This window comes from Acomys russatus, chromosome 1 (genome assembly GCF_903995435.1).
Source record: "Acomys russatus chromosome 1, mAcoRus1.1, whole genome shotgun sequence".
Lineage (NCBI taxonomy): Eukaryota > Metazoa > Chordata > Mammalia > Rodentia > Muridae > Acomys > Acomys russatus.
This window is the reverse complement of record NC_067137.1, coordinates 122,176,669-122,200,642: the sequence shown is the minus strand read 5'-3', so window position 1 is coordinate 122,200,642 and position 23,974 is coordinate 122,176,669. Positions and strand designations below refer to the sequence as shown.

General features: G+C 49.9%; 1 protein-coding gene across 1 annotated transcript in view; it reads right to left on the bottom strand.

Annotated features, from left to right (window-relative positions):
- Positions 1 to 23,974, bottom strand: part of LOC127195768 (receptor-type tyrosine-protein phosphatase N2-like) — a 199,122-nt gene that overhangs the window by 142,944 nt on the left and 32,204 nt on the right. Inside the window, exon 6 of the mRNA XM_051153367.1 lies at positions 16,207 to 16,286. Coding sequence (XP_051009324.1) covers positions 16,207 to 16,286 — 80 coding nt within the window. The remainder of the gene's footprint in view (positions 1 to 16,206; positions 16,287 to 23,974) is intronic.

Here is a 23,974-nt window from a genome sequence, read left to right as displayed (position 1 = left end):
ACCAAAAAGGGTCGCTCATTCCACAGACATTGTTAAAGTAAATTCTGGCAGAAGTCAACTAACACACCATCCAGGAACAGAAGCAGATCCCCACACACACACACCCCTATCTTTCTTTCTACCTTGTTTACATCACTAGATTGCAAATTCCTGATGCACGAGAATTTCCTTATTAAGGTCATGAAAAGGAATACTTTATAATGAGTTATACGTCATGGTTAGAGAATAAACAGTGACCTGATGTAGTAAGAGAGGTGTCCCTGTGGGCAGAAGAGCTGGGGGCACCTACCTGCTTCCTCAGCAATGTGTGCAGTGCCTGCCACTAGCTACATGTCTTTCCAATGCTCCTGGATGGCTGAGAGACTGGGGGAAATGGAATAAAGCTAGACAGGGTGGTGAGGGACAGGACAGCGGGCCAGAGCTCTGTAAGGAAAGAAGGACGTGTGAAGGGACAGGGACAGAGCTCACGTGGCCACACAATGGTTTTCAGCTCACCTAATTCTCCCATGACTTCAAGGTGACGAGTATCTTGTTCACCTTACAGAAGGAGTGAGTGACAGAGCAGAGCTTGCTGTCATGTGGCCCAAATGGTGTCCACCATCACACCGGGCCATATGCACAGATCTGCCCACCCGGGCAGATTCTCTGTGACTCTGTCTTCACAGGAAATGCTCTTCTTTTTGTGAGGGACACCAGCCACATTGTGTCCGGACTCAGCTCTGAGCTCAATCTAACTGGACCCATCTGGACTAGAATCTGTTTCCAGGTCATAGGTCAGGGATGGAGACTTGACATGGCATTTGAGGGACATGTTTCACCCACAGCGAATACTGGCTGTTATCACAGACATCTTCTATACACTCCATGTTATAATTGGCATTTCTGTTTATTTATGAGAACTGATAGTATTTTCAATGCATGAAAAAAAAAAAGTAGAATAAGAGACTGAATCAACTTTGTTAGGGAAAGGCTGACACGGCAGGGAAAGCAAGCCTTTAGAAGCATTTTGCTTGAGTAACATGTTTTGTGTACTGTCATTTTAGTGAGCAGACTTACACGAAGGCTGGACTCCCTGTCCAGTGTTTGTAACCCACTTTTCTCTGAACATTCTGTCAATCTGACGTTTCCCTAAATCAAGCCGACCTTCCTCAGTGTAGAATAAATCACAGAGGTTTCCTCATGCTGACTAGAGAGCTCTCCCCACAGCCTGGGACAGGATGACAGCTTCCCTGTCACTCACACTTCCCCTTGGTACAGTGTGGCTGAGCTGAGTGGGTAGAGATGGCCACAGTTGCCCACAGCATCACTTCACAAATTAGAGGGAGGAAGCTGGCCCAGCCACTCCACTCAGAGTATGTGTTGTCTGCCTCTGCAATCACCGATGTGCTCAGCTGACCCAGGAACCACTTAATCACACAGGAAAACTGATGTGGAGATGAGGATGAAGCCGGAGTCATGGCCCCACATAGTTTGCAGCGCCTGTCTCTCATTTCCACAGATGAGCCGCACAGAACCCCTGTGGCGAGGCCCTCTGCAGAGAGGGAACTGATAGCGACTTTCATCGAGCTCAGTGACATCTACAAGAGAATAAAAACTGCCGCTGTAGCTCAGGGCCACAGGGTTACCAGAGGGCACAGGGAGGCCCAGAATGGCACATGTTTTCTGTAAACCCAGAGGAGGCCAAGAGCCAGTAGTAGCCATTAAGAGCTGACTCACCCAGCTTACATGCCGTGGAGGTGGGTGGGGTGTCTCTTTGGTAATAGCATTTGTATCCCAGAAGACACAGGATGAGAGGATCCTGTGCACATGGGGTAAGCACCAGAGAAGCCAGGAGGAGTCGAACATCAGCGTATCCCTATAAAGGGAGGCGATGTTTGGCTGCTCTCCTGGAATGCTGGGAAAATGTGGTTTAACCTGGTGACCTTTGCTCCCCATGGAGCCAGGTTCTGCCTGTATCCCCCAGAGTGCTATGTCTGTTTGTCCAAGATATTTTCCCCCTGAAGGCTGAGCATTGCTTCTAGTCCATAAAACCCACCCTGGTGAGTGATGTCACCTGTACTTTACAGCATCCTGATTACTTCTATGTGATCTCAGGATCAGACCAAATCCTTACTCTCATAGTCACCATGTTTGTCTCAGGTGTTCTTTCATCTTGAGCATTGTTTCTAAGTCAATAGAGGCCATCTTTATAGACGAAGCCATATATACTTTGTAAGAAACTTGTAAACATGTCTTATGCTTCATTTCACTCATGAGACTAAGTTAATTGTTATAGATAACATTTTTCCAGAATTGTGCTGTGCTTAAACATGGCTAAAATAAATGAAGTGGGGTCAGAATCTCAGAGATTTTGGTCCAGCATTGGTACCAAAGTCAGGGTGAACCAAATTGTATTCTTATCTCTCCATGGACTGCTTCTTTGACACCCAGAAAGCATGCATCCCAATCCAAGAATCTATCGTTATAGACACACTTGACTTCTGAGGGGTCATACCTGAGAAGACAGATGTTCCCACACTGTGGTACACTCAAGGAAGGAGCACACCACACACTGTGGCACACTCAAGGAAGGAACACACCACACACTGTGACACACTCAGGGAAGGACCACATCCACACTGTGGCACACTCAGGGAAGAAGAACATCCACACTGTGGCACACTCAGGGAAGGACCACATCCACACTGTGGCACACTCGGGGAAGGAGAACATCCACACTGTGACACACTCAGGGAAGGAGCACATCCCACACTGTGGCACACTCAGGGAAGGAGCACATGCACACTGTGGCACACTCGGGGAAGGAGAACATCCACACTGTGGCACACTCGGGGAAGGAGCACATCCACACTGTGGCACACTCAGGGAAGGAGCACATGCACACTGTGGCACACTCGAGGAAGGAGAACATCCACACTGTGGTACACTCGGGAGGGAGCACATCCACACTGTGGCACACTCGGGGAAGGAGAACATCCACACTGTGGCACACTCGGGGAAGGAGCACAACAGACTGTGACACACTCAGGGAAGGAGCACATCCACACTGTGGCACACTCAGGGAAGGAGCACATCCCATACTGTGGCACACTCAGGGAAGGAGCACATCCCACACTGTGGCACACTCGGGGAAGGAGAACATCCACACTGTGGCACACTCAGGGAAGAAGAACATCCACACTGTGGCACACTCAGGGAAGGACCACATCCACACTGTGGCACACTCGGGGAAGGAGAACATCCACACTGTGGCACACTCAGGGAAGGAGAACATCCACACTGTGGTACACTTGGGGAAGGAGCACAACACACTGTGACACACTCGGGGAAGGAGCACATCCACACTGTGGCATACTCAGGGAAGGAGCACAGTACACACTGTGGCACACTCAGGGAAGGAGCGCATCCACACTGTGGTACACTCGGGGAAGCAGCACATCCACTCTGTGGCACACTCGGGGAAGGAGAACATCCACACTGTGGTACACTCGGGGAGGGAGCACAACACACTGTGGCACACTCAGGGAAGGAGCACAACACACTGTGGCACACTCGGGGAAGGAGAACATCCACACTGTGGCACACTCAGGGAAGAAGAACATCCACACTGTGGCACACTCAGGGAAGGACCACATCCACACTGTGGCACACTCGGGGAAGGAGAACATCCACACTGTGGCACACTCAGGGAAGGAGAACATCCACACTGTGGCACACTCAGGGAAGGAGAACATCCACATTGTGGCACACTCACGGAAGGACCACATCCACACTGTGGCACACTCAGGGAAGGAGAACATCCACACTGTGGTACACTTGGGGAAGGAGCACAACACACTGTGACACACTCGGGGAAGGAGCACATCCACACTGTGGCATACTCAGGGAAGGAGCACAGTACACACTGTGGCACACTCAGGGAAGGAGCGCATCCACACTGTGGCACACTCGGGGAAGCAGCACATCCACTCTGTGGCACACTCGGGGAAGGAGAACATCCACACTGTGGTACACTCGGGGAGGGAGCACAACACACTGTGGCACACTCAGGGAAGGAGCGCATCCACACTGTGGCACACTCAGGGAAGGAGCGCATCCCACACTGTGGCACACTCGGGGAAGGAGCACATTAACACTGTGGCACACTCGGGGAAGGAGAACATCCACACTGTGGTACACTCAGGGAAGGAGCACAACACACTGTGGCACATTCAGGGAAGGAGCACATCCACACTGTGGCACACTCAGGCTTGGGCTGTGCACAGATGGGGGGACTGTGACAGAGCCACAGAGCGAAGCAGAGAAGTGTAGCAGCATCCCTGATGGCTGCAGGCACCACATTCTTGGCCAGCAGAGATCCTCAGTTGGCCCTACATCAGACGGGCTGCCACCCAATGCAGGGTGTGGAAAGGAATTTCAGGAAGACACCTAACTTACCCAAATCTGCATGTACATCAGAGATCAGGATCCAATATCTACGCTACGTACTCCAGCCTGTGCTAAAGACGCAGACCCCCTTCCTCCCTCAATACCCTGTGGTCCTGTGTGTATGGCAGCCAAGCTTCTCAGGAGGGGCCAGAAACAGGTCATAAAAAGGGGTAGACAGCTCTGGAAGGTAACCATGGCAACATTGACACCATGACTATTGTGCATGCTTGAATATACACTCACGAGGAGCTGGGCCCATGGGCATTTTCAACTGGGCCCACATATAAGACTGTTCAGGGCTAACCTCAGAGCAGAAGCCCAGCATAAGCTGACTTTAACCATCTTTCTCCTGATGCTGCTCATGTGATCATTCTCTGGGAAGTTAGTATGGTTTCTCAACAGAGTCATTTTTGCTCTCTAAGTAGAGAGAACAGACTACCGCAGCCTGAGCCTCCAGCACTCTGTGTCCATTAGTGAGCAGCATGTGTCAGCACACAATGGCAGGGGCCTACACGCACTGGCCGAGCCTCTGAGTGAGCACAAGCCTCTATGGAGGAAAAAAAAAAAAAGACCTGTGTGAACCCACCAGTGTCACTGGAAAAAGACAGAGATGGCAAGCTTAGGGGCCTGTCCTCACTCCACTCAAACCAGGAAATGTTCAAATTGACCCAAGCCTACATGTGCGAGGAGCCCAGAAGAGCCTCAGGCATGCTGGCATTTGCCTGGATATCTCTTAGAGCTCATGTGTATGGATGGCTAGGGTGGAGGTGCTGGGTGGTCACATAAGACAGTAACAGATGGCTGTAGAAGCATTTGTCCCAGTTTCCGGAGACACCAAAGGCAGCCAGATGAGAGGCTGCAGTGCTGTTGGTCCTCAGATGAGTGCCGAACTGGACAGTGAGATCTCTGGTTCTTGTGGTGGCTCTCCACCCAAGATGGGATGTAAGAGCATAGACATATGGGCCCTGGAGGATACAGGGTGCTAATGCCCCTCTTCTCTTTACACAATGCTACGTTCTTCCTCTGCATGACCTGAAGCTCCAGCAGGTCGTGAGATGGAAGACAGGTGTTTGGGAACAGAAAAGGGCAATGCCTGCGAACACAGACCACGATGGTGATGACCTAAGCCCCTGAAACTGTAAGCAGCTCCCCAGTTACACGTTCAGTCTCACAGGAGCTGCCTCTGTTGTGATCTCTCCTTGTGGCAATAGAACAGTGATCAAGGGTCAGTATATCACGGGGAAAAGGCTGAGGCTCAGTCGATGGGCAAAGGGCTGCTCCATCTACTGCTCAGGACTTTGTGTACCTTGATGAACACAAAAGGAAGAAAAAGGAGAAGAAGGAAAGAGACTAGGAAAAAAGTTAGACGCTTACTCCCATACACTCCCATGTGACAGGCTGTGCAGGTGAGCACAGGCCTGTGTATGAGCCTCCTGGCTGGCAGTCAAGGGCACGAGGATGATGAGCAATGGCTTCTTCACTGTCACCGTGCCATCTGTAGCCACCCAAGCCCGAGAGTTCCTAAAGAGGTTCTTACTGGCAAATGGGAGGAACACATACATGGGTGCCCACAAACTTCCTCTTAGGGTTCTGTGTCTTCCCTCCAGGAAAGCCAAGGACCAGTATCAAGCATCCTCGCAGAAAGTCCACAGAAATCAGTGCAAAGCTTGGGTCATGCCCAGAATGAGAACCCTGCACACAAGTGTGCACAGAGGTCATAGGTGTGAGGCAGGGGAGTACACGAGGTGCACACATCTGATGGCACTCTGAGACTGTGTGGCCTGGGGTTTGTAGGAGACTCAGACGCAGATCGAGTTGCCTGCCCTTTGGGGATTTGCTTTTGAAGAGTGGATGGCAAGTCAAATTACTAACACACAAGGCTAGGAACTATTTTATGAACTCAGTGTCAAGCTGATAAACTCAAACATCCACGGAGGACCTTCAACAAATAGCAGGGTCCGGATTTAATTACAGATAAAAGAAATCTGGCTTCTATTAAAATAAGAGCAATTGCACATAAAAATGGAAATCACCTCGTGCGTGGAGATGCCATTGTCTTGGCGTGCATTGTCTTAGAATAAGGAAACCGGGAGGGCTTTTGGGTCTCGAAAGCCTTTCCTTCAGACAAGGCTGAATGAGCTCTCACTGAAAGGATCCCGGGGCATATTGTGTTGTGGCTCTCCAATCCTAAGTAGATGCAGACTTTCCTTCTGCTCTCTCAGTTCCCTCACAGGTCCCATGCCATCCTGAGGGCATAAGAGCGGGAGAGCTGGCTCTGCCACCTGATGCCTGTGGCATTGGATAAGCCAGCTGGGACAGCACCGCAGAGCTCACTCTGGTGGTGTGGGTGAGGGAGAGCTGACCAGCTGACCAGCTCAGCTAACACCCAGGCCCAGATCCAGGCCTTTAAGTTGGCCCACCCCAACATCTACCCTGACTGTGAACTGCTGGAACACGTGAAGAGGCCGGTCCTACAGAGCCAAAGCTACAGGATCTCCATGACACAGAGCAACAAATAGGACACCTGAGAGGTGTCCCTGTGAGGTTCCAGCATTGACCAATGACTCATTACAAGTAAGAAGTGGGTCTCACTGTGACACACTGCAGCTTCCACAGTGATTGTCTTGTCCTTTTAGGAGGAGGGAGGTTGCAAGGGCAGAGGGTAGGTACAAAGAGATTGGGAGATGAGTGTGATTAAAATTCACAAACAAATCAATAAAAAGTTTAAAAAAAAAAAAAAAACAAGTCCAAGAACTCAACAGTTGTTCATTTTACAAGCTGGATGTCCCAGCTGGTCTTGGCGATCGGAAAAAACAGGCTAATGCCAGTGAAGGGAGGGCCTTGTTAGCGAGGGTGAGAGTGATGAGCAAAGAGGAAAGGCTTCCTTCCTCCTCCCACGTCCTTGTATAGGCTTCCAGCTGAAGCTGTGGCCCGCATGCACTAGAGATGCGCCATCTTCCCACCTCAACCACCTGGATTGGAAGCGGATCCTCCCACATCAAATTAAGCAGAAAACCCTCCCTCCCAAGTGTGCCCCACCATTTTGGGGTTTTAGTCAATTCTAGATATGGTCAAGTAGACGCCCAAGGACAGCACCACAGCCTTATTTAATATAACCAGTTTCCCAAACGCCTTCACTCTCTTGCTATTTTACAGCAGGGAGGCTCCTAACCTGCCTATTCCACACCCTGGCCGGTGATAAGTTCTGCATTTGTTCTGAGAGCTCTGTCAGGCTTTCTCCATGACTGGCCAGAAAGCAAATATTCTGGGATTCGTGAACCCTTTAGCCTGTTAAATCTCAAAGCTCTGCTTCAGCCATGAGCACGGCCCATAGTAAGGCAGACACCGAGAGTGCTGGGCTCACACTCTCCCTCAGCCGTGAGCACAGCCATGGTAAGGCAGACACCGAGAGTGCTGACCTCACATTCTCCCTCAGCTGTGAGCATGGCCCATGTTAAGGCAGACACGGAGAGTGCTGGCCTCATGCCCTAAGGAAGCATCTGTTGGGAGAGCCTCAGGGCCAGAGCTTGCTGTTCAGTTTTCTAGACTGAACAGGGTTAGGATAGGTGTGGGCCGGAGGTCACAAAAGGCTGAGAGGAGGTCAGAGCGACCCTCATAACTGCACATCGGATTTCCCATGGAGCTGGACTGCACTGGGAACTGGAGGCAGCAGCAGACAGAGAGGGACGAGCAGACCTGTGGGGCTTGGAAACCCCAACGAGGACAGGTAAACCGATGCAGTGCTACATCCATTGGGGAGGGGCAGCCATGGCAGAGCCTCTAGGCCAGCTACAGAGGTTCCAAGCTTCACTTCCCCGCTTTCCATTTCTTCAATGCAAAGGAGGCGATTTCTATGCGTGAGGCTAGGAGACCACTATGGGCTGGTAGTGGCTCCGCCTCCCCAGTAGGGCCGTATTCTGCAGGTCCAAGGGCAGCTCACATGTATATTTGTCATTAGCTCTCAAACCAGAAGGAGACTAGAAACCCCTGCAAGAGAAGCGTCACCTTCCAAGTGACCACAGAAGAGTGAACCCCAAAAGGAGGTAGATAAATGTCCAGTGTCAAAGCGCAAATGTTAAAGGCATTATCAATCAATCAAATATAAACGCCTGCCTCACTCTAACACAAACAGAGATGACTTCTTAAAGCAGGTGGCAGCATAGACCAACCATGAGGAGCAGTGGGGCGGGTGGGGGGAGGGGGGGTTGTCAAGATAGGAACTGCTTGTTCTTCCACTTTGTGTTCTGGGAATGAGCCATGCAGTTGCTTTTGCAAAAGATTTATCACTGAAAACTTGCTTCCTTTGCAAGTGTAATGAGACAAGGTGTTGATAAAGTGCAAACTGTCTTTAGATCTAAGAGGAGTGACTACACCCACCTGCAATCAGAGCCAGTGAGCGGCAACAGATTAGAGCTGTCCTTCCCAACTGCCCTTGGACAACATGATAATTCTATGTGCTGACCCTGCCTGTGTGCCGTCTTCACAACCCCACACTCTGCATGATGCAAGTTCTAGTGTCAGCCGGCTCAGCCTATGAGGGAAGTCAAGGGAAATGTCTCACTTCTGTGTGTGATTCAATGACTCTCCCCCATTAGTGAATACATACTGCGATTCTCTGAGCCCCGTTGGCACTGTGGCTCCCCCCACCCCCACCCCACCGCCAACTCCTGTGGGGGAACAACACGAATGGATGGTCTGTCTGTGGTGATTTGCACTCTGTGGCTTTGCATGTCCTGTGGGATGCCAAACAAGTAAAGTTGGGCCAGCAATAACAACCAGCAGTTTCACCCAAGTCCTTTAGAATTTAAATTGTGCTTTCAGCTGAGCTCCTTCCTAAGTCGCTCAGCACTGAATTGACCTGTGAAGTGCACTTGTCCTGTTTCAAATGGACGACACCCTTAAGCTTAAAAACGGCCCATGAGTGGCCAAACGTGGAGCGAGGCTTTGAATGCAGGTCCCAAATCCTATCTCCTCCACAGCTTCACCTCGGCAGCCTTAGGGGCCATGAAGCCACAGTGAGGACACCAAAGAGAGCCAGGAACAATGAGGCCAGCTCTCCCTGTCCTGGTCCATGAGACACATCTAGTTGCCATGGAGACCAGCATCTGCAGAACTCCCTAAGGGAGGCTTTTGACAGACACTGCTCCTCTCTGCTCAGAGACAGCCTGATAAGCTGGGCTGAGGGAGGATGCAGAAAGAGACCCCAGCTGAGGAGGTCTACAGGAAAAGGACTCTGGCTGAGGGGCTACAGGAAAGTGGCTCAGGCTGAGAGAAGCCGCAGAAAGGCTGGGGTGGGGGTGGGGGAAGGGGGGAGTTGTGTAGCAAAGGACACCAGAGAACGCCAAGCTGTGAAGTGGGAAAGATCTGTTGTAGTCCAGTGGCCATCTGTGTGGCATCTGGGTACCTTTTGGAAGGGCTATGACTGTCACCCATGCAGCCCTTTATCCTAATGACCAGCTTGCATCTGACATCCTTGTACCAGGTTCTATGGTCCCACAACGCAACCACCTCCAGTGCTGCCCCTGCCTGTGGGTGCCATGGCACTGCTTCTCTACAGTCTTGCGTTTTCTGTTGAAGACAAGCTCTGGGGCTTTGCAGAGTCCCAGCCCCATTGGGTCACTCAGCGTTCATTCAAGAACAAGCCACTACAGTGTTGTACTCCTGTCCCAGGAGGAAGCAGTGGGCTAGTGTGCAGAAAAAACTTCAGAGAATGTCTCTGACCTTGACAGCATCTGTTTACAGCAGGATTATTCACCTGGACTGCTCTCTGAGCATCTCCTCCCACAGGCCAAATGCCCTTACACTGCTCCCGCATGCTCAGTGGTCCTCGCCCATCCCACATGTTCTCAGTTCTGATATTTTCCCAACCCCAAGTCCTGCCCTCAATTGACCCCAGCTGTGCTGATCTGACCTGTTGTGGGATGAGCATTCAAAGTGGTGAGGGCTACCTGTGTATTTAGCAATGTTCTCCCCCACCCCACCCCCACCCTCCCGCCCCCATCATACCTAGGATGAAGGGATAGCTCTAGGCATCAGTGGACTAACAGGGAGAAGCGACAGAGTTGGGTCATTCAGAGCTAGACAACCACATCTCCACAGCCAGTCACCTCCTGTCAAGCTTAAGGTGGCCGCACACATCCTGAAGCAGCAGAGAGTCAGGCCGTGCCTTGGTGACAGTCGGAGCTAACACCACCGCAGGCCCCTGTGCTCACAAGCCCTGCTGGGGAGCACAAGTGAGCCCTTGATGAGGTGCTTGAAGCTGAAGGCAGATTTCAGAGCAAATTCCCTATTCTCTCTTCTCTTTGTCCAGTTGCCATGGGAACTGGGATCTGTAGAATTCCCCAAAGGAGGATTTTGACAGACATTGCTTCCCCTCGCTCAGAGACAGCCTGCTGAGCTGGCCTGAGAGGGACTGCAGGAAGGTGATCTAGTGTGTACAGGCTTGTACCTTGCCTTCTATACACGCAAAGTTACTCTGTGGTGCTCACCCCTGTTTCCGGAACAAGTCACTCCCATCTAGGTGGGAGGACATTTCCATCTCTGTGCCAAGACGATAAAAGAAAGTAGACACACCCTCTGTGTGTGCATCCACAGAGAGAGAATGAAGGACATCCAGTGAGGACACGGGGGAGGGGGTGTCACAGAACAGCACCTGTTTGCTACCTGTCCATCTGCATCCTGTCCTGCTATTGCTGACAGGACAATTCTACACTATGCGTGGGTGCACAGCCTAAGCCTTGTAGAGGAGGCATTTAGGCAAAGTTTCAAGACAGGTAGATCCAGGCCTTCTGGTCATTAAAAGCTCTGCTTGTCACAGTCACTGCTTGTCCCAGTGATTGTTTCTACTGCTTTGGTAAAATACTAGCCAAAAGCACCTTAAAGAGGTAAGAGTTTATTTCATCTTATAGTTTACAGTCTATCATCCAGAGAGGTCAGGGAAAAACTCAAGACATGCACCCAGAAGGAGCTGTTTCTGACAGAACCCAGGACTGCCAGGCCAGGGTGTGCTACCATTCACCACGGGCTGGACCCACCTGCACAAATCATTAATCAAGAAAATGTGCCTACAGGCTAATCTGCTAGGAGCGTTTTTCTCAGTAGAGCTTCTCTCTTCCCAGATGATTCCAGCTTGTGTCAAGTTGATCAAACACTTGCCCACACACTGCCTCAGGCAGAGCCTGCCGAACACAACAGCCAGGCCTTCAGGGGAGGAACTGATTTTCCGTTCTGAGCCCCTGTTTACACGTGTAACCGCACTATGCCAGCTTCCTGTGATTGCGAGGAAAGGTCTGTTTTCACTCACAGCCTCGGGAGGCTGGCGTAAGGTCATCTCCTCTGCTGCTATGAGCTGTGGCTGCACAGGATAGCATGGTGGGAGCACGCGGAAGAGGAGGCCTATTTACCTCAAGGAAGCTGAGAAGCAAAAGGAAGAAGGGCCCTGAGTCCTAATACCTCTTTCAGTGATGGTCTGCGATGACCCAGCTCCCTTCCACTAGGGTCACCTCAGAAAGGTTCCAGGACCTTCCACTGCCAGTGCAAGCTGAAGGCCAAGCTCCTACACAAAGCCTTTAGGGGACACTATATATACCATCATATGATGCAGACAGTGATGTGGGTGAAGTCAAATTCCTGTTTTGCTCAATGTACTTATCCTCCAAGCAGTTCTCATCCCTGTAGCAACAGACATCCACTTGGGTACAAGTCAGGAAATGAGTATTGGACTTGAACCTGCCCTTGCACTACATGCCATCACACCGCAAGACCCCTGACCTCTACCTGGCCGTCCTCTGCAACCAGTTCCCTGCTGTTTTGTGGCCTCTGTCTGCAGTTCTCACCCGTGTCATTTGCCTCCCCCGCATCACTGTCCGCATCATATGACAGTCTGCATTCACAGAGCTGTCCCCGTCTCCATTGCCATCCTCACCCACGTGACCGCTGCGTCTGCCTCCTCTTCCCCTCCATCTTCTGCATCTTGTCCCCAGCAGACTTGATGGCCCTTCTTCACACACTGTGTGTATCTCAAAATGAACCAAAGGGCTTTAAAAAAAAAATGCAACTGAAAACACAAGTCAGACCTCGCCACTCTGCTTTAAAGACCCTTTAACGGTTAGGGTTCAGAATAATTTATCTTGCGTTTGAATTGTTTTCTCCTAAGACAAGTTAGGAATAGGCAACTGCTGAGGAGAGAGTCAGTAGATGACCACCAGAGCCAGGGTGCCTACTGAGGTGGGTCATGAAGGCGGTCAGGTGACTAAGGATAACCTAGTGGAAAGTTTACTAAGTGGTGTCTACAGAGAGAGAGCAAACAGAGACACTGGCTTCTACCAGGGGAGCATGAGCCTTTTGGTTTTGAAAAAGAGAAATATAAGAACTGACAAGAAACTAAGGATTACGAAAAACTCACAACGGAATGAGAGTGAGAGAAAGAAAGGATTGTCTTTTTAGAAACGAGGGGGGGCTCCCCCACAAAGCCCCGCCCATAGCTGTGGAGCTACTGGCAATTGATAGCTGCCAGGAGTAAGAGGGTCAGTTCTATTGAGGGTGTGGCCTGTTAGCTTGACTGCACTTCACGGTAGCCTTCCCACCACCACCACCACCTGAGAGTATCTGGACAGCATAAATCGGGCTTGATGGGTTTTGGAAAAACAGAACATAAAAAGTTGGGTTGGTAAGGAAAGTAAATCTGAGAGGATCTGGGGGGGGGGTGTGATTATTATAATTAAAATGCATAGCATGAAAGTCTCAACTAATAAAACCTTGCAAAAAATGTAATTAGTGACAAAGGAAGGAAGGAAAGTAGGGAGGGAGAAAGAGAGGGAGGAAAGACTTTTCTGTGGTTATCAGAGTGATTGACCATCTACGCACAGGACCACAGTGACTACCACTGTCACCACAATCTCCTAAGCACCGGGTACACAGCTCTGTACAAGGTTTGCTACCTTAATGGTCACAAATTCCAGCGCTCATGCCCACGTTCACGTTAGGCAGAACTCACAAGCACAGACAAGTCAGGAGGCAGAGGGAAGGACTGTTCATCCAGAAACAAAGCAAAGCCGTGCCATTTGCAGGGAGGTGGGTAAGCCCAGAGATCACTGTGGGCAACAAAGTAAGTCAGACTGGAATAGACGGAGGCTCCTGTGTGGAATCTGTACTTTGAAAACTGATGCAAGGCATGGTGATGCACACCTTTCATCCCAGCATTTGGGAAGGCAGAGGCAGGCAGATCTTTGTGAGTTCGAGGCCAGCCTGGTCTACAAAGCAAGTCTAGGACAGCCAAGGCTACACAGAGAAACCCTGTCTGGAAAAACAACAAGAAAATGATGCAAGAATAGAAGGGGATTGTTAGAGCAGAACAGCAGTGGAGAAGGGAAGAGAGGGTGACAGGGACGGATAGGATCAAAGGACATATATAGATGTGTGCAAATGTCACAATGAAGTCCACTGCCATTGTATAATTAATATAACTTAATCAAATGACAAAGCAGGAACTAAAAAAATTATTAATGAAGCAGAATTCCCAGAAAGAAGTCACCCAGGACCAGGAAGGAACTCTCCATGTCAGAGTGTTTGCACTTGCAACTGCATGTTAACACCACGTGGTATTTGATGGGGGCAAAGGCGACACTAAACGTAGACCTTACCTATTTGCTAGATGCTGTATCACTTTTTTTTTAATTATCAAAATAAACTTAAGTCCCATTACCAGGTTTACACCTTTCTTCACCCAGCTCCTCGGAAGCCAAATGCAAACCCGGGTGAGCTCGCGGGTTCGGCTAAGGTTACGGCCATAGCACCAACGACACCCCAATGCGCGTGCCTGCTGCAGTGAGACATTAGGAAGCTTGTGATGGTGCTGGCAAGGTTCCATGTCACCCTTCAAAACGAATAGGGCCCAGGAAACAACACACTTTGAAACAAAATTATACTTCTTTATTTATACGTGGAGCTAGTCCTCAGCAGGCCACCCACGCTCTCCCTGGTGCCAGGGCTCTGAGGCTGGAAGTGGGCGCTGGCTGTACTTAGACTGACGTCTCAGCTTTCTTTTCCTCACCCTTTTCTCACACAGCTTCAAAATCCACCCATAATGCCACGACATTGCAGAAAACACAAAACATCGCTCACACGTGTTTACAACTTCATACATCTTCACACAGGGGCTCGAACATCTATAGCCAATCATCAGTTTCCTAGATGCACCTGGCATGTTGGCAGGGTCAGCATCCCAAGAGCTGTTGATATGCACGGTTCAAACGTTCACTTTCCGTGTGATTTTTGATGCAATACTAAGCCAACCCATGACACGGACATGTTTGAAATGTCCAGAGACCAGATCACAGATGATCAACGTTATTCCCTAGAAAGCCAGTAGGTAGGTTACAGTGTATGCTGTTTTCTTCTACTGAAGAAGACTGCTCATGATAGACTGCTCACTCTACAGAAGAAGCTCACATACTTACAAAGCACAGCTTGTGCCATCTTTTTATCATTCTCATTTTTATTAGCCCTTTGAGAGTTTCACGCAGTGTACTTTGGTCATATTTGCCCCTATTCCGTCTGATTCATTCACGGTTCTTTAAAGTTCTAGCCAACTTGCTCCCACGTGTGTTACTTCCTGTCCTGAGATGACCCGTCCATGACAGGGGAGATTCTCTGTGTGAAAGACTGGCAAGTAGCTGGTCTTAAGTATGTTCAGTCATCACTCATGGGAAGCAGACGCTCACGAAGGAAGGAAGTGGCCTAAAGCCTGCACAGGATCAAAGCCATTGAGCGTTAACTCTTCTCAGGTGGCAGTCTTCAGAGCAACGCCTCCTGAGCTGTTGCCGCAGTGATGGCACCCACTCCACCGCACCACATCCCAGCTCTACACAACTGACAGAAAGACAGTGAACTGATTCTGTGAAGTTCAGATCTACCAACTTTTGAGGCCTAGACACTTTGCATTTTAATCAGATTTCTACCCTCAGATCCCAGCACAAAGAGCATCTGAGGACACGGAGTTCCCTGTGAGTAAGCCCTACAGCACTCAAAGCGGAGGAGCTGAAGAGCGTGTCCCTCATGGCTGAAGACAGGACACATTCTACGCCACCACAGGACAAAGACGCTGTCATGAGGAGAGCAAAGCATGCCAGTCCCTCAGTCAATAGGAACATTGGAACAATAGGAAAATTACTTACAGTTCAGCAGCAAAAACAACCCATAGATTTAGCAGTATACAGGGTTAAAGAAGACTAGTGTTGTGCCATGTCTGGGATTGCGTCCTCAGGGCAGCCTCTCAGCAACAGCATTAAAGTGAAAATGTCCTTCCGAATAGTCATACCAAACACTGTTATGCCACCTGTGTCTCCATTACTACCAAGATCCACAGCCCGCTGTGCGGGAGTGCTCAGTGGCAGTACACATTCAGAAAGATGTGCAAACTGTTCACCTCCCTTCTCTTCTCCAAGGAAGTTACTGATCACGTCTCCACTGCCATGCCTAGACTACCAGGGCAGAAGTCTCAGCGATGCCCTGGACCTATCTAGAAGTCACTGTGTCCTCTCACACCTCTAGATCCTGAGACAGGTCTACAGGGGCAGTGGCGTAGCCAGTGTGCTCCCTGCTGGCACAGCATGAAAGGTCTCCTCACATGGAGCTACAGATGCCAGCCCTCACTTCACAAAGCTGCCTTCCTCTCTCACAGCAACAACGAGGTCTCTCGGGAGAAGCCATGCACCAGAGAAACTAAAATGAGGAAGCCCGGCTGGGCTAAACCACACACACATGAGAAGACAGCCTTACCTGCAGCCTTGGTAACATCTGCAATTGTCATATTTTGGGTGTTGGCACTCACTTTGAAGGTCACTGCTGGTCCCAAAACTCTGGAAGAGACCATTTAGGAACAAGGTCATTTTACATCAACAAGGGGAGTTGCCTGTCTGTGAGCTCCCAAACACTGACAGGTCAGAGGCACCCAGGTTGCCTTCTGCTGTTCTGGGTGCTGTTTCTCTTGAATGCTAAGACTCTGTTTCCATTTCCAGGCACTCTGTTGCTGACCTTACTTTTCTCTAGCACACACACACACACACACACACACACACACCACATGCACACGCATGCACACATGCACACACACACACACGCGCGCGCGCGCGCATGCACATGCACACGCACACGCACACATGCACGCACACCACATCACATCGCCATTGCCTTGGAGACAGACTCTTATTAAAAGAAAAGTACGCATACTCAACAATGGCAGACAGGAATTCCCGCGAGCACACAGGAGAAATTGTTATGGAAAAGGAACTTAGTCTCAAGAGCAGAGTGCGGAGAAGTGTTTTCAAACTTCTTTCTGCAGGAGCCACTCGAAGACCCGTCTCATCATTAAGAACTACTTAATACAAAAGCCACTGTCAGGGAGCTGCTAGGCAGGAATTATCAAAATGCCGGAAGCTTTATAAATGCCATGTTGAGCATGGCTGAGGAGGAACGTGCCACTTTGCGGTTGAAATCATCTGTGGACCCCCTGGTGATACAGAAGCGTGGTATCATATGCAGCAAGCACTGGGCTGCGTGTGTAGGGTCTGCTCTTGAAGGCAGGTGAACCCGTCTCAAGAGCCTTCACAGAGCCTCAAGTACTTCCTGAAGGCAAATTCAAGATCAACTAGCAAGAGGGTACGCAGCGGTGTGTGGTGGGCGACGGCAGCCAAGGAAATCCTGCTGTGGGCAGCCAGCTGCCTTACCACGGAGCTTCCACACAACAAGGGCGAGCCATCATGCTCTCATCAGCCTCACACCCTTGTCCGAGTATAAAACTGCTCGCAGGAATGAAACCACCACATACCCACAACTCCTCTGCTCCCTCCTTCCTCTCAGCACAGGCGTGGCTGCCACTTGCCCTCCCCTGGAGTCACAGCAGCTAGGACGCAGGGCCTGAACCTTTCTTTAAGCCTCGCACTCAGCTGCAGGCTCAGACATGACTTCTGCTCACAGTATCTCCATCTCCGCTCCCGGGCTTCAGGCTCCCCACCCATCCAGCCCTCAGTCCGCCTGGGCATCGGCACACTGGAGCTGGGGGCTGTATTACTCAAGCATCGCTTTGGGCTCAATGAGATCTTCTCTGAGGAGTGCCACACCCCTGGCTTTTATATCATAAACACCCAGAGCCCAAGTTCTCCTAAATGCCCCTCACAAATGCTGGCATTTTCTTCCCATCGGGTCATCTAGTCCAAATCTGTCTCACCACATGGAAAACAAAAGCCTGACAAATTTCTGTGTTCGGCTTTTCTGTCTGAGAATCTGGACAGTTACCTTAGAAGCCATGGTGGTAGAGACATGAGCACTGGGGTCACGGCCATCACCTTGCTCAGACCAACAAACTGTCCCCATATGTGCCTTGCCCTCGGACTCAAATTTCCTGCTTTTAGATGGAGCCTAGTCAGCACCCTTCCTGGCCCGCAAGAGCAAGTGGTTTCATTCGCATCAGTACTTACTCAGGGGCATGCCCCTGCCTCACCATGTCACATCTGATCACCTCTCAACGACTCATTCCATTCTTGCCATATCTCCCTGAGTAAGCACCAACAATGGTACATTCTTCTAACACCTTCCAGAAAGTACTTTACCCATAAGAATTTGCTACCCAGTGCTTAAATGGAGCGTGAGTAACTACAGTCAAGTCTTAGCTTCCCAGCTGGGTCATCTGGGAAGCACTGGGGTGCTTTTTATGGGTCTTTACCCACAGGATGGATGACTGATTAACGTGTAATAGAGTTAGGGTGCTTTAGGCTAGAATCCTTTTGATGCTGAGAAAGTCCTTATTCACGTGAGAAATGCTCAGCTACAGCAGCCACACCCAGAGCTGCTGGGAGGTGACACCAGAGTCCGTGGCAGTCAGCCCTTCAGAACCACAGGGCAGCTTGGGTAGCTCAGACCCTGTCCTGGGAGTCTCTCTACAGGGTGTTTCCAGACACACTAGTGAGAGCATGCCACAGCTCTATGAGAAAACAGTTTCAGAGCAGGAAGCTGCTGCACCTGAGAATGGCTCCCAGAGGCTCCACACAGCCTTTTCATCTGACTACTCAAAAGCAGCCCCTCCTCCTACTGAATTGGAGGCACTGCTGTCTGCACCCACATGATTCTCCAAGCGACTCTTGGCTTTGTATCTCCAGAAGGGCTTTTTAGGAAGGAGGGAGAGTACTGGACCCTTTTGCTGAGGACCATGGAGGTGGTAAAAGCCACAGTCTGAAAATGTGACCACTCGTCTCTGAGGGGGCCCCCTTTTCACCATGTCTGAGGACACCCATGGTAGAGGGTTTCCTGAGACCTCACGGACTTGTCATAGCAGTCTCCAGCACTGGGCACTGCTGGGGCCCCTTACTGTCTCTAGGGAACCTATCGAAAGAATCCATCAGGAGGGGAAATGTCACTGAAAATGAGCCTCATGGTACCAAGATGCCACTAATAGAAGTCTAGCACTTGGGCAGGCAAAAGTTTCCCTTGAGTAATGACATTGGTCATTTAGAAACAGGTTTCACAGATACTATTTCTGTGTGTTTCTTGCTTATGAAAAAGAGTTTTCTCCATGGAACACCAGGGAGCATCATGTGTGGGAGCATTTTAAATTGGCAAATCGCCAGATAGAAATCACACAAAAAATGTGAAGGGTGTGGCACTGATCTGACTGTGGCGAGGGCATGCACCCTGACATGCTGGGTTTGTTCTCTGTGCGCAGGAACGACCGTGGACATGCCAGGGAATGGAGGTGGGTTCACATGTGCAGATGCAGGACCAGCAAGGACTCGGGGCTCCTGCTGCCTTGCAGAAGCATCTCTGCTCCCTGCTGACCTCCTTCCTGCCTCCTTGGTGGAGCAGCTGTGGAGACCCTGCTCATGCGCGTGCCCCAGAGCCTCCCTGGCCAGCTGCGTTCCTGCTTCTTTCTTGTCCTGTGACTTTGGCACTGAACATTGCTGAGCCTGTAAAACTGAGATAGTATGGCATGCCGTGGAGGATCTTTGGTTTACGTTTTGCTGTTGTTTTGTTTTGTTTTTTGTTTGTTTGTTTGTTTTTCTTTTTCTTGGCTTTCGTTGGTTTCGAAGGCAAAATTCCATGATGAGATTCAGCTGGGCCTTGTTTTGCTCTTCTGTCCTCTTGCTTTTTCCTTCTGAGTGCTGAGATGGCAGAAGTGTACTGCCTTGCCTAGTAATTAGCTGTGTGTGTGTGTGTTCATGCATGTGTGTATGTGTATGTGTGCATGTATGTGCATGTGTGCAAGCATGTGTGTGTATGTGCATGTGTTTGCATGTGCATGTGTGCAAGCATGTATGTGCACGTGTCCGTGTGCGTGCATGTGTGTGTATTTCTGTGTGTGTGTAATATCAGTAGGGGGAAAAGGAGACACCGTACATTGCCTGAGCTGGCCTTAAAGGCAAAATCCTGCCCCTCCCTCCTAAGCAGATAGGACTCTTGTTACATGCCACCACATGGGGCGGTCTGGCCGAGTGGCAGGTGGTTTTGCATAGTGGAATAGACTTGTTGACCACAGAACAGCTGTTTAGACTGGTGCTTTTCGTCACTGGTGCTCCTAGTCAGGTGGGCCCACTTGTCCATGTCCTGCCTCCACACCAGCCGCTGACGCCGTACGTGTTCTCACACAGCCCAAGCAGTGCCCTGCCTTGTGTAAGCCTGATGGTCTGTCTGGCATGGACTGAGGGGAGCAGGGCACAGGTCATTTTCCCTGGCCTGTGCACTTCAGGAACTCTCTGTAGACAGTCACCAGGAAGCAGATGTTGAGAGGATCATTGGCTGACCTGCCAGTGCCCAGTGCATCCCACAATAGGGGGCTCTTGCTGTGGGAGCACATTTGTCTGCTCTGGGTCATGATTCCTGAGGAACCATCAACTGGCTGGCAATCAAGTCCACTTGCTGGGAGAGGTGATGTTATGGACAGTAGAAAAAAATACCAAGGGGAGGAACCCACAAACTCTGGCTTAGGAAAGAGGGGCCTTTGACATGTCTGAGTGGGCATGGTGCATGACACACAGGGATGCTTAGGTGTAGGTGTGTCTGTCACCCCTTAGAGATGCCACTAGCCGTGTTGGGTAGAATATGAAAGCTGTATTCCTGAGACTTTACAAAAGTCTCTCATTTAAAACTACTGCTAAGCAAATCAGGCAAGCCATGCGCACTCTTGCAGGCAGGATGTGTTTCAACAATACTCCAGCTGCTCTGATTTCTGTTTAGACATAGTCCAGTGGGCCCTGAGTTCAGGGTGACTCAGTGTCTCCAGTGGAGACTTTACACACACCAATAATCACTCATTCTCTGTTACAAGCACAGACCACACTAACAAAGAACAGAAAGACTATGTAGGATCTTTTAACTACAATTCTTGGCTTATTTTCCTGAACATTCTCCTCCCAATCACTCGAAGCTTATGAAATAAGCCAGACAAGCTGCTGCTAACACCAATGACAGCACTGCTCAGATGAAGGCTACTTAGACATCCATCTCTTACTGTTATGGTTGAAATAGTTAATAATCTTCTCTGTAATAACAGCAAGTGTGCACATGAGTCTTCTAAGTGATTGTGTGTCTAGCCACGGTGCTCCAGAACTCTCTGACTTCGGTCACACTCAGACATGTTATTCCAGCAACAATGGATGGTGCAAGCAAGCTTCTGAGGAAAGCTTACATTTTTTACTTATTTTAAACTATTTCAAAGCAAAAGCATCATGAAAGGCTACTAGTCAGAGTTTCCCTAAGGCCAGTGGGTCTGGATGCTCTCTTTCTTTTTATGACATGAATCCTACACACTGTAGGTTTGGGGACTACCAGGCAAACTTTGAGGTCTTCCTTACACACAGGCTTTATAGGCCCTACACTGTAGTTAGTTTAAATACAAGCCCAGACACTAGATTCTCCTGACCTTTTATATATAAAATAGCCAAGGCACACTTGGCAAACAAGAGAGTTTGAAGGTTAACGTTTTAATATTGATATTTTGTAGCTAACATAAATGTAAGCACCATTCTTTTCAGGAAATAAACTTTCTTGAACATTGCTTAGAAATAAAGTAGATTTTTTTATTAGATTGATGATTCAATTTTTGATAGTATAATATCCTTAGCCTGATAGAACAAACTGTGCTTTGTCTGTTTGATGCCTTGATTTTGTGTGAGGTCCCTATATGTGGATGGACGGATGGACGGATGGACGGATGGATGGATGGATGGATGGGAGGAAGGATGGATGGATGGATGGATGGGTGGTTGGATGGATGGATGGATGGATGATGGATGGATGGATGGACTAGTAGGTGGGCTGATGAGTAGATTTTGCTAATCTGAACCCACCATGAGAAGGGAGGTGCATCTACTCTCCCTTATAGTGATGACTTGGGCCCGGGGACCGGGAGGGTACCACTGCATCAGTACCACATTCTGAGCCCCACCCCAGGCTCTGCTCTCAGATCTCCTGTGAACTATCTCTTGCAACATCTGAAGCCCTAGAACCAACTGTGTCACCTGGAGACTATTCATTGCAAGAGCTGTAAGGTTTGGAGCTGGTGACAGCAGGGGAGAAAACTGCACAGACTCCTGAAAGGTTCCCAGTCTTGTCTTGCCCTTCGCTGCACTGGGAGGCCTGAGAGGGGTTCAGCCACTTCTTCCCTCTGGAGTTGTGGAAGCATTTCACATAGGCGAATAGCTTAGCCTGCATAGGAAATGTTAATCCCTTTGCCAAAGCACAGGCTTCCCTCATGAGAGGGGACCACTGCTGCCCCCTAATGACTGACAAGTATGCAACAGCTTATCCCTGCTACTGCCTGTTCAGTCTAAAGTCACTGTCCTAATATCTTGGTGTTGTTTAAGGGAACCATGAGTATTTGGTCCCAAGGTCAGCTCTTGGCAGTCACCTCATTGTTGAGGTGATCACTGAGGACAGAGCTGAACTTTGACCTGGGAAGAAGGAATGGCAGTGCTCAGCTTTTTCTTCTCTTCTCTACTTTCCTTGAGTGACATGGCTAAGCACCATGGGCAAACCACACTGCTGTAGGCACAGGTGGGCAGGCTGTTGGCACAGGTGGGCAGGCTGTAGGCACAGGTGGGCAGGCTGTAGGCACAGGTGGGAAGGCTGTAGGCACAGGTGAGCAGGCTGAAGGCACAGGTGGGCAGGCTGTAGGCACAGGTGGGCAGGCTGTAGGCACAGGTGAGCAGGCTGAAGGCACAGGTGGGCAGGCTGTAGGCACAGGTGGGCAGGCTGTAGGCACAGGTGGGCAGGCTGAAGGCACAGGTGGGCAGGCTGTAGGCACAGGTGGGCAGGCTGTAGGCACAGGTGGGCAGGCTGTAGGCACAGGTGAGCAGGCTGTAGGCACCTGAGGTACAAATACTACATATTTATTGAGGTGGTCCTCCAGTTTCTGGGCCCTCCTGCCGATGGCACTGTTCTAGAAAGTATCCATTTACCACAGGCAGAATTCCTGGTTCCATTTATTGGGACTGAGAAGCAAACCATGGCATTAATAACCCAGGGAAATGAGATGCCTCTTTGTTACCATACTCTATGGAGACAGAGGGACAAAGCTGGGGAACCTTGGGAAACTGGATTACATTCTCTAAAATCCTACAAACTTAAAGATTTCCTTCTGCTTAGAGGGTGACATGACAAGGCACAGGCCAAAGAGAACGGGCATGAGGGCCACACAGAGTGCTGGTATCTCCCCAGGGTGAACCATCAGGTCACAGTGCCCACAGCTGCACCTCAGTCACTGCCCCTGAACAAGCATGCCAGTGAAGAAACAGAACTGCTTTTGAGCTCAGTCACAGCCTCGGGCTCTCAGTGGCCCGCAATGCCTGGGCAGACACAGGGCTCTGTGCAGCCCGTCTCAACCCATGGCTCTGCAGTACCCATCCCATTGTTCCCACCTGAGAGGATGCTGCAGGGCAAAGCAGCATCCATCAGCCATCCCAGGACAGCCATGGTTAGTTATAAAATCATAACTGGGCCGCTGTATGTCTGTTGGCATAATTACATCAGCATGCTAATGTCGTTTTAATGGTCTCTAATGATGTAATAAGAAATAATGGGATTTATTTGACAGCTACATAACCATTAACAAAACATATTAAGCATAACTAGCACTTCCATAAAAATGCAGATGATATCAGCAAGCACCAGCCCACGTGTGCTGTATTTTCCACCTCTGAGACAAGGAGTGGCTCTGAGGAGGAGCTCTTAGGTGAAGCAATAACCAAAGCAGGTCAGGCTGGCCATGAGCCCATCCTCCTGAGACACTCCTGAGGTCCAGTCAAGAGCTAAATCAGTCCATGAAACATGTGCCTGTTAGGCCAGAGGGTTAAGGCATTTAAATACAACTCATGCATTCAAAAAAGAAGAGCTAGGAACACCTACACACACACACACACACACACACACACACACACACACACACACACACACACAGTGATAATACAGTGACTGGGTGGCACAGACTTTGGAACCATCTGGGATCTACATTCAACTTAGAACTGGGATCAGGACAGAGAGGAAAAGAAGCCAACAAAGA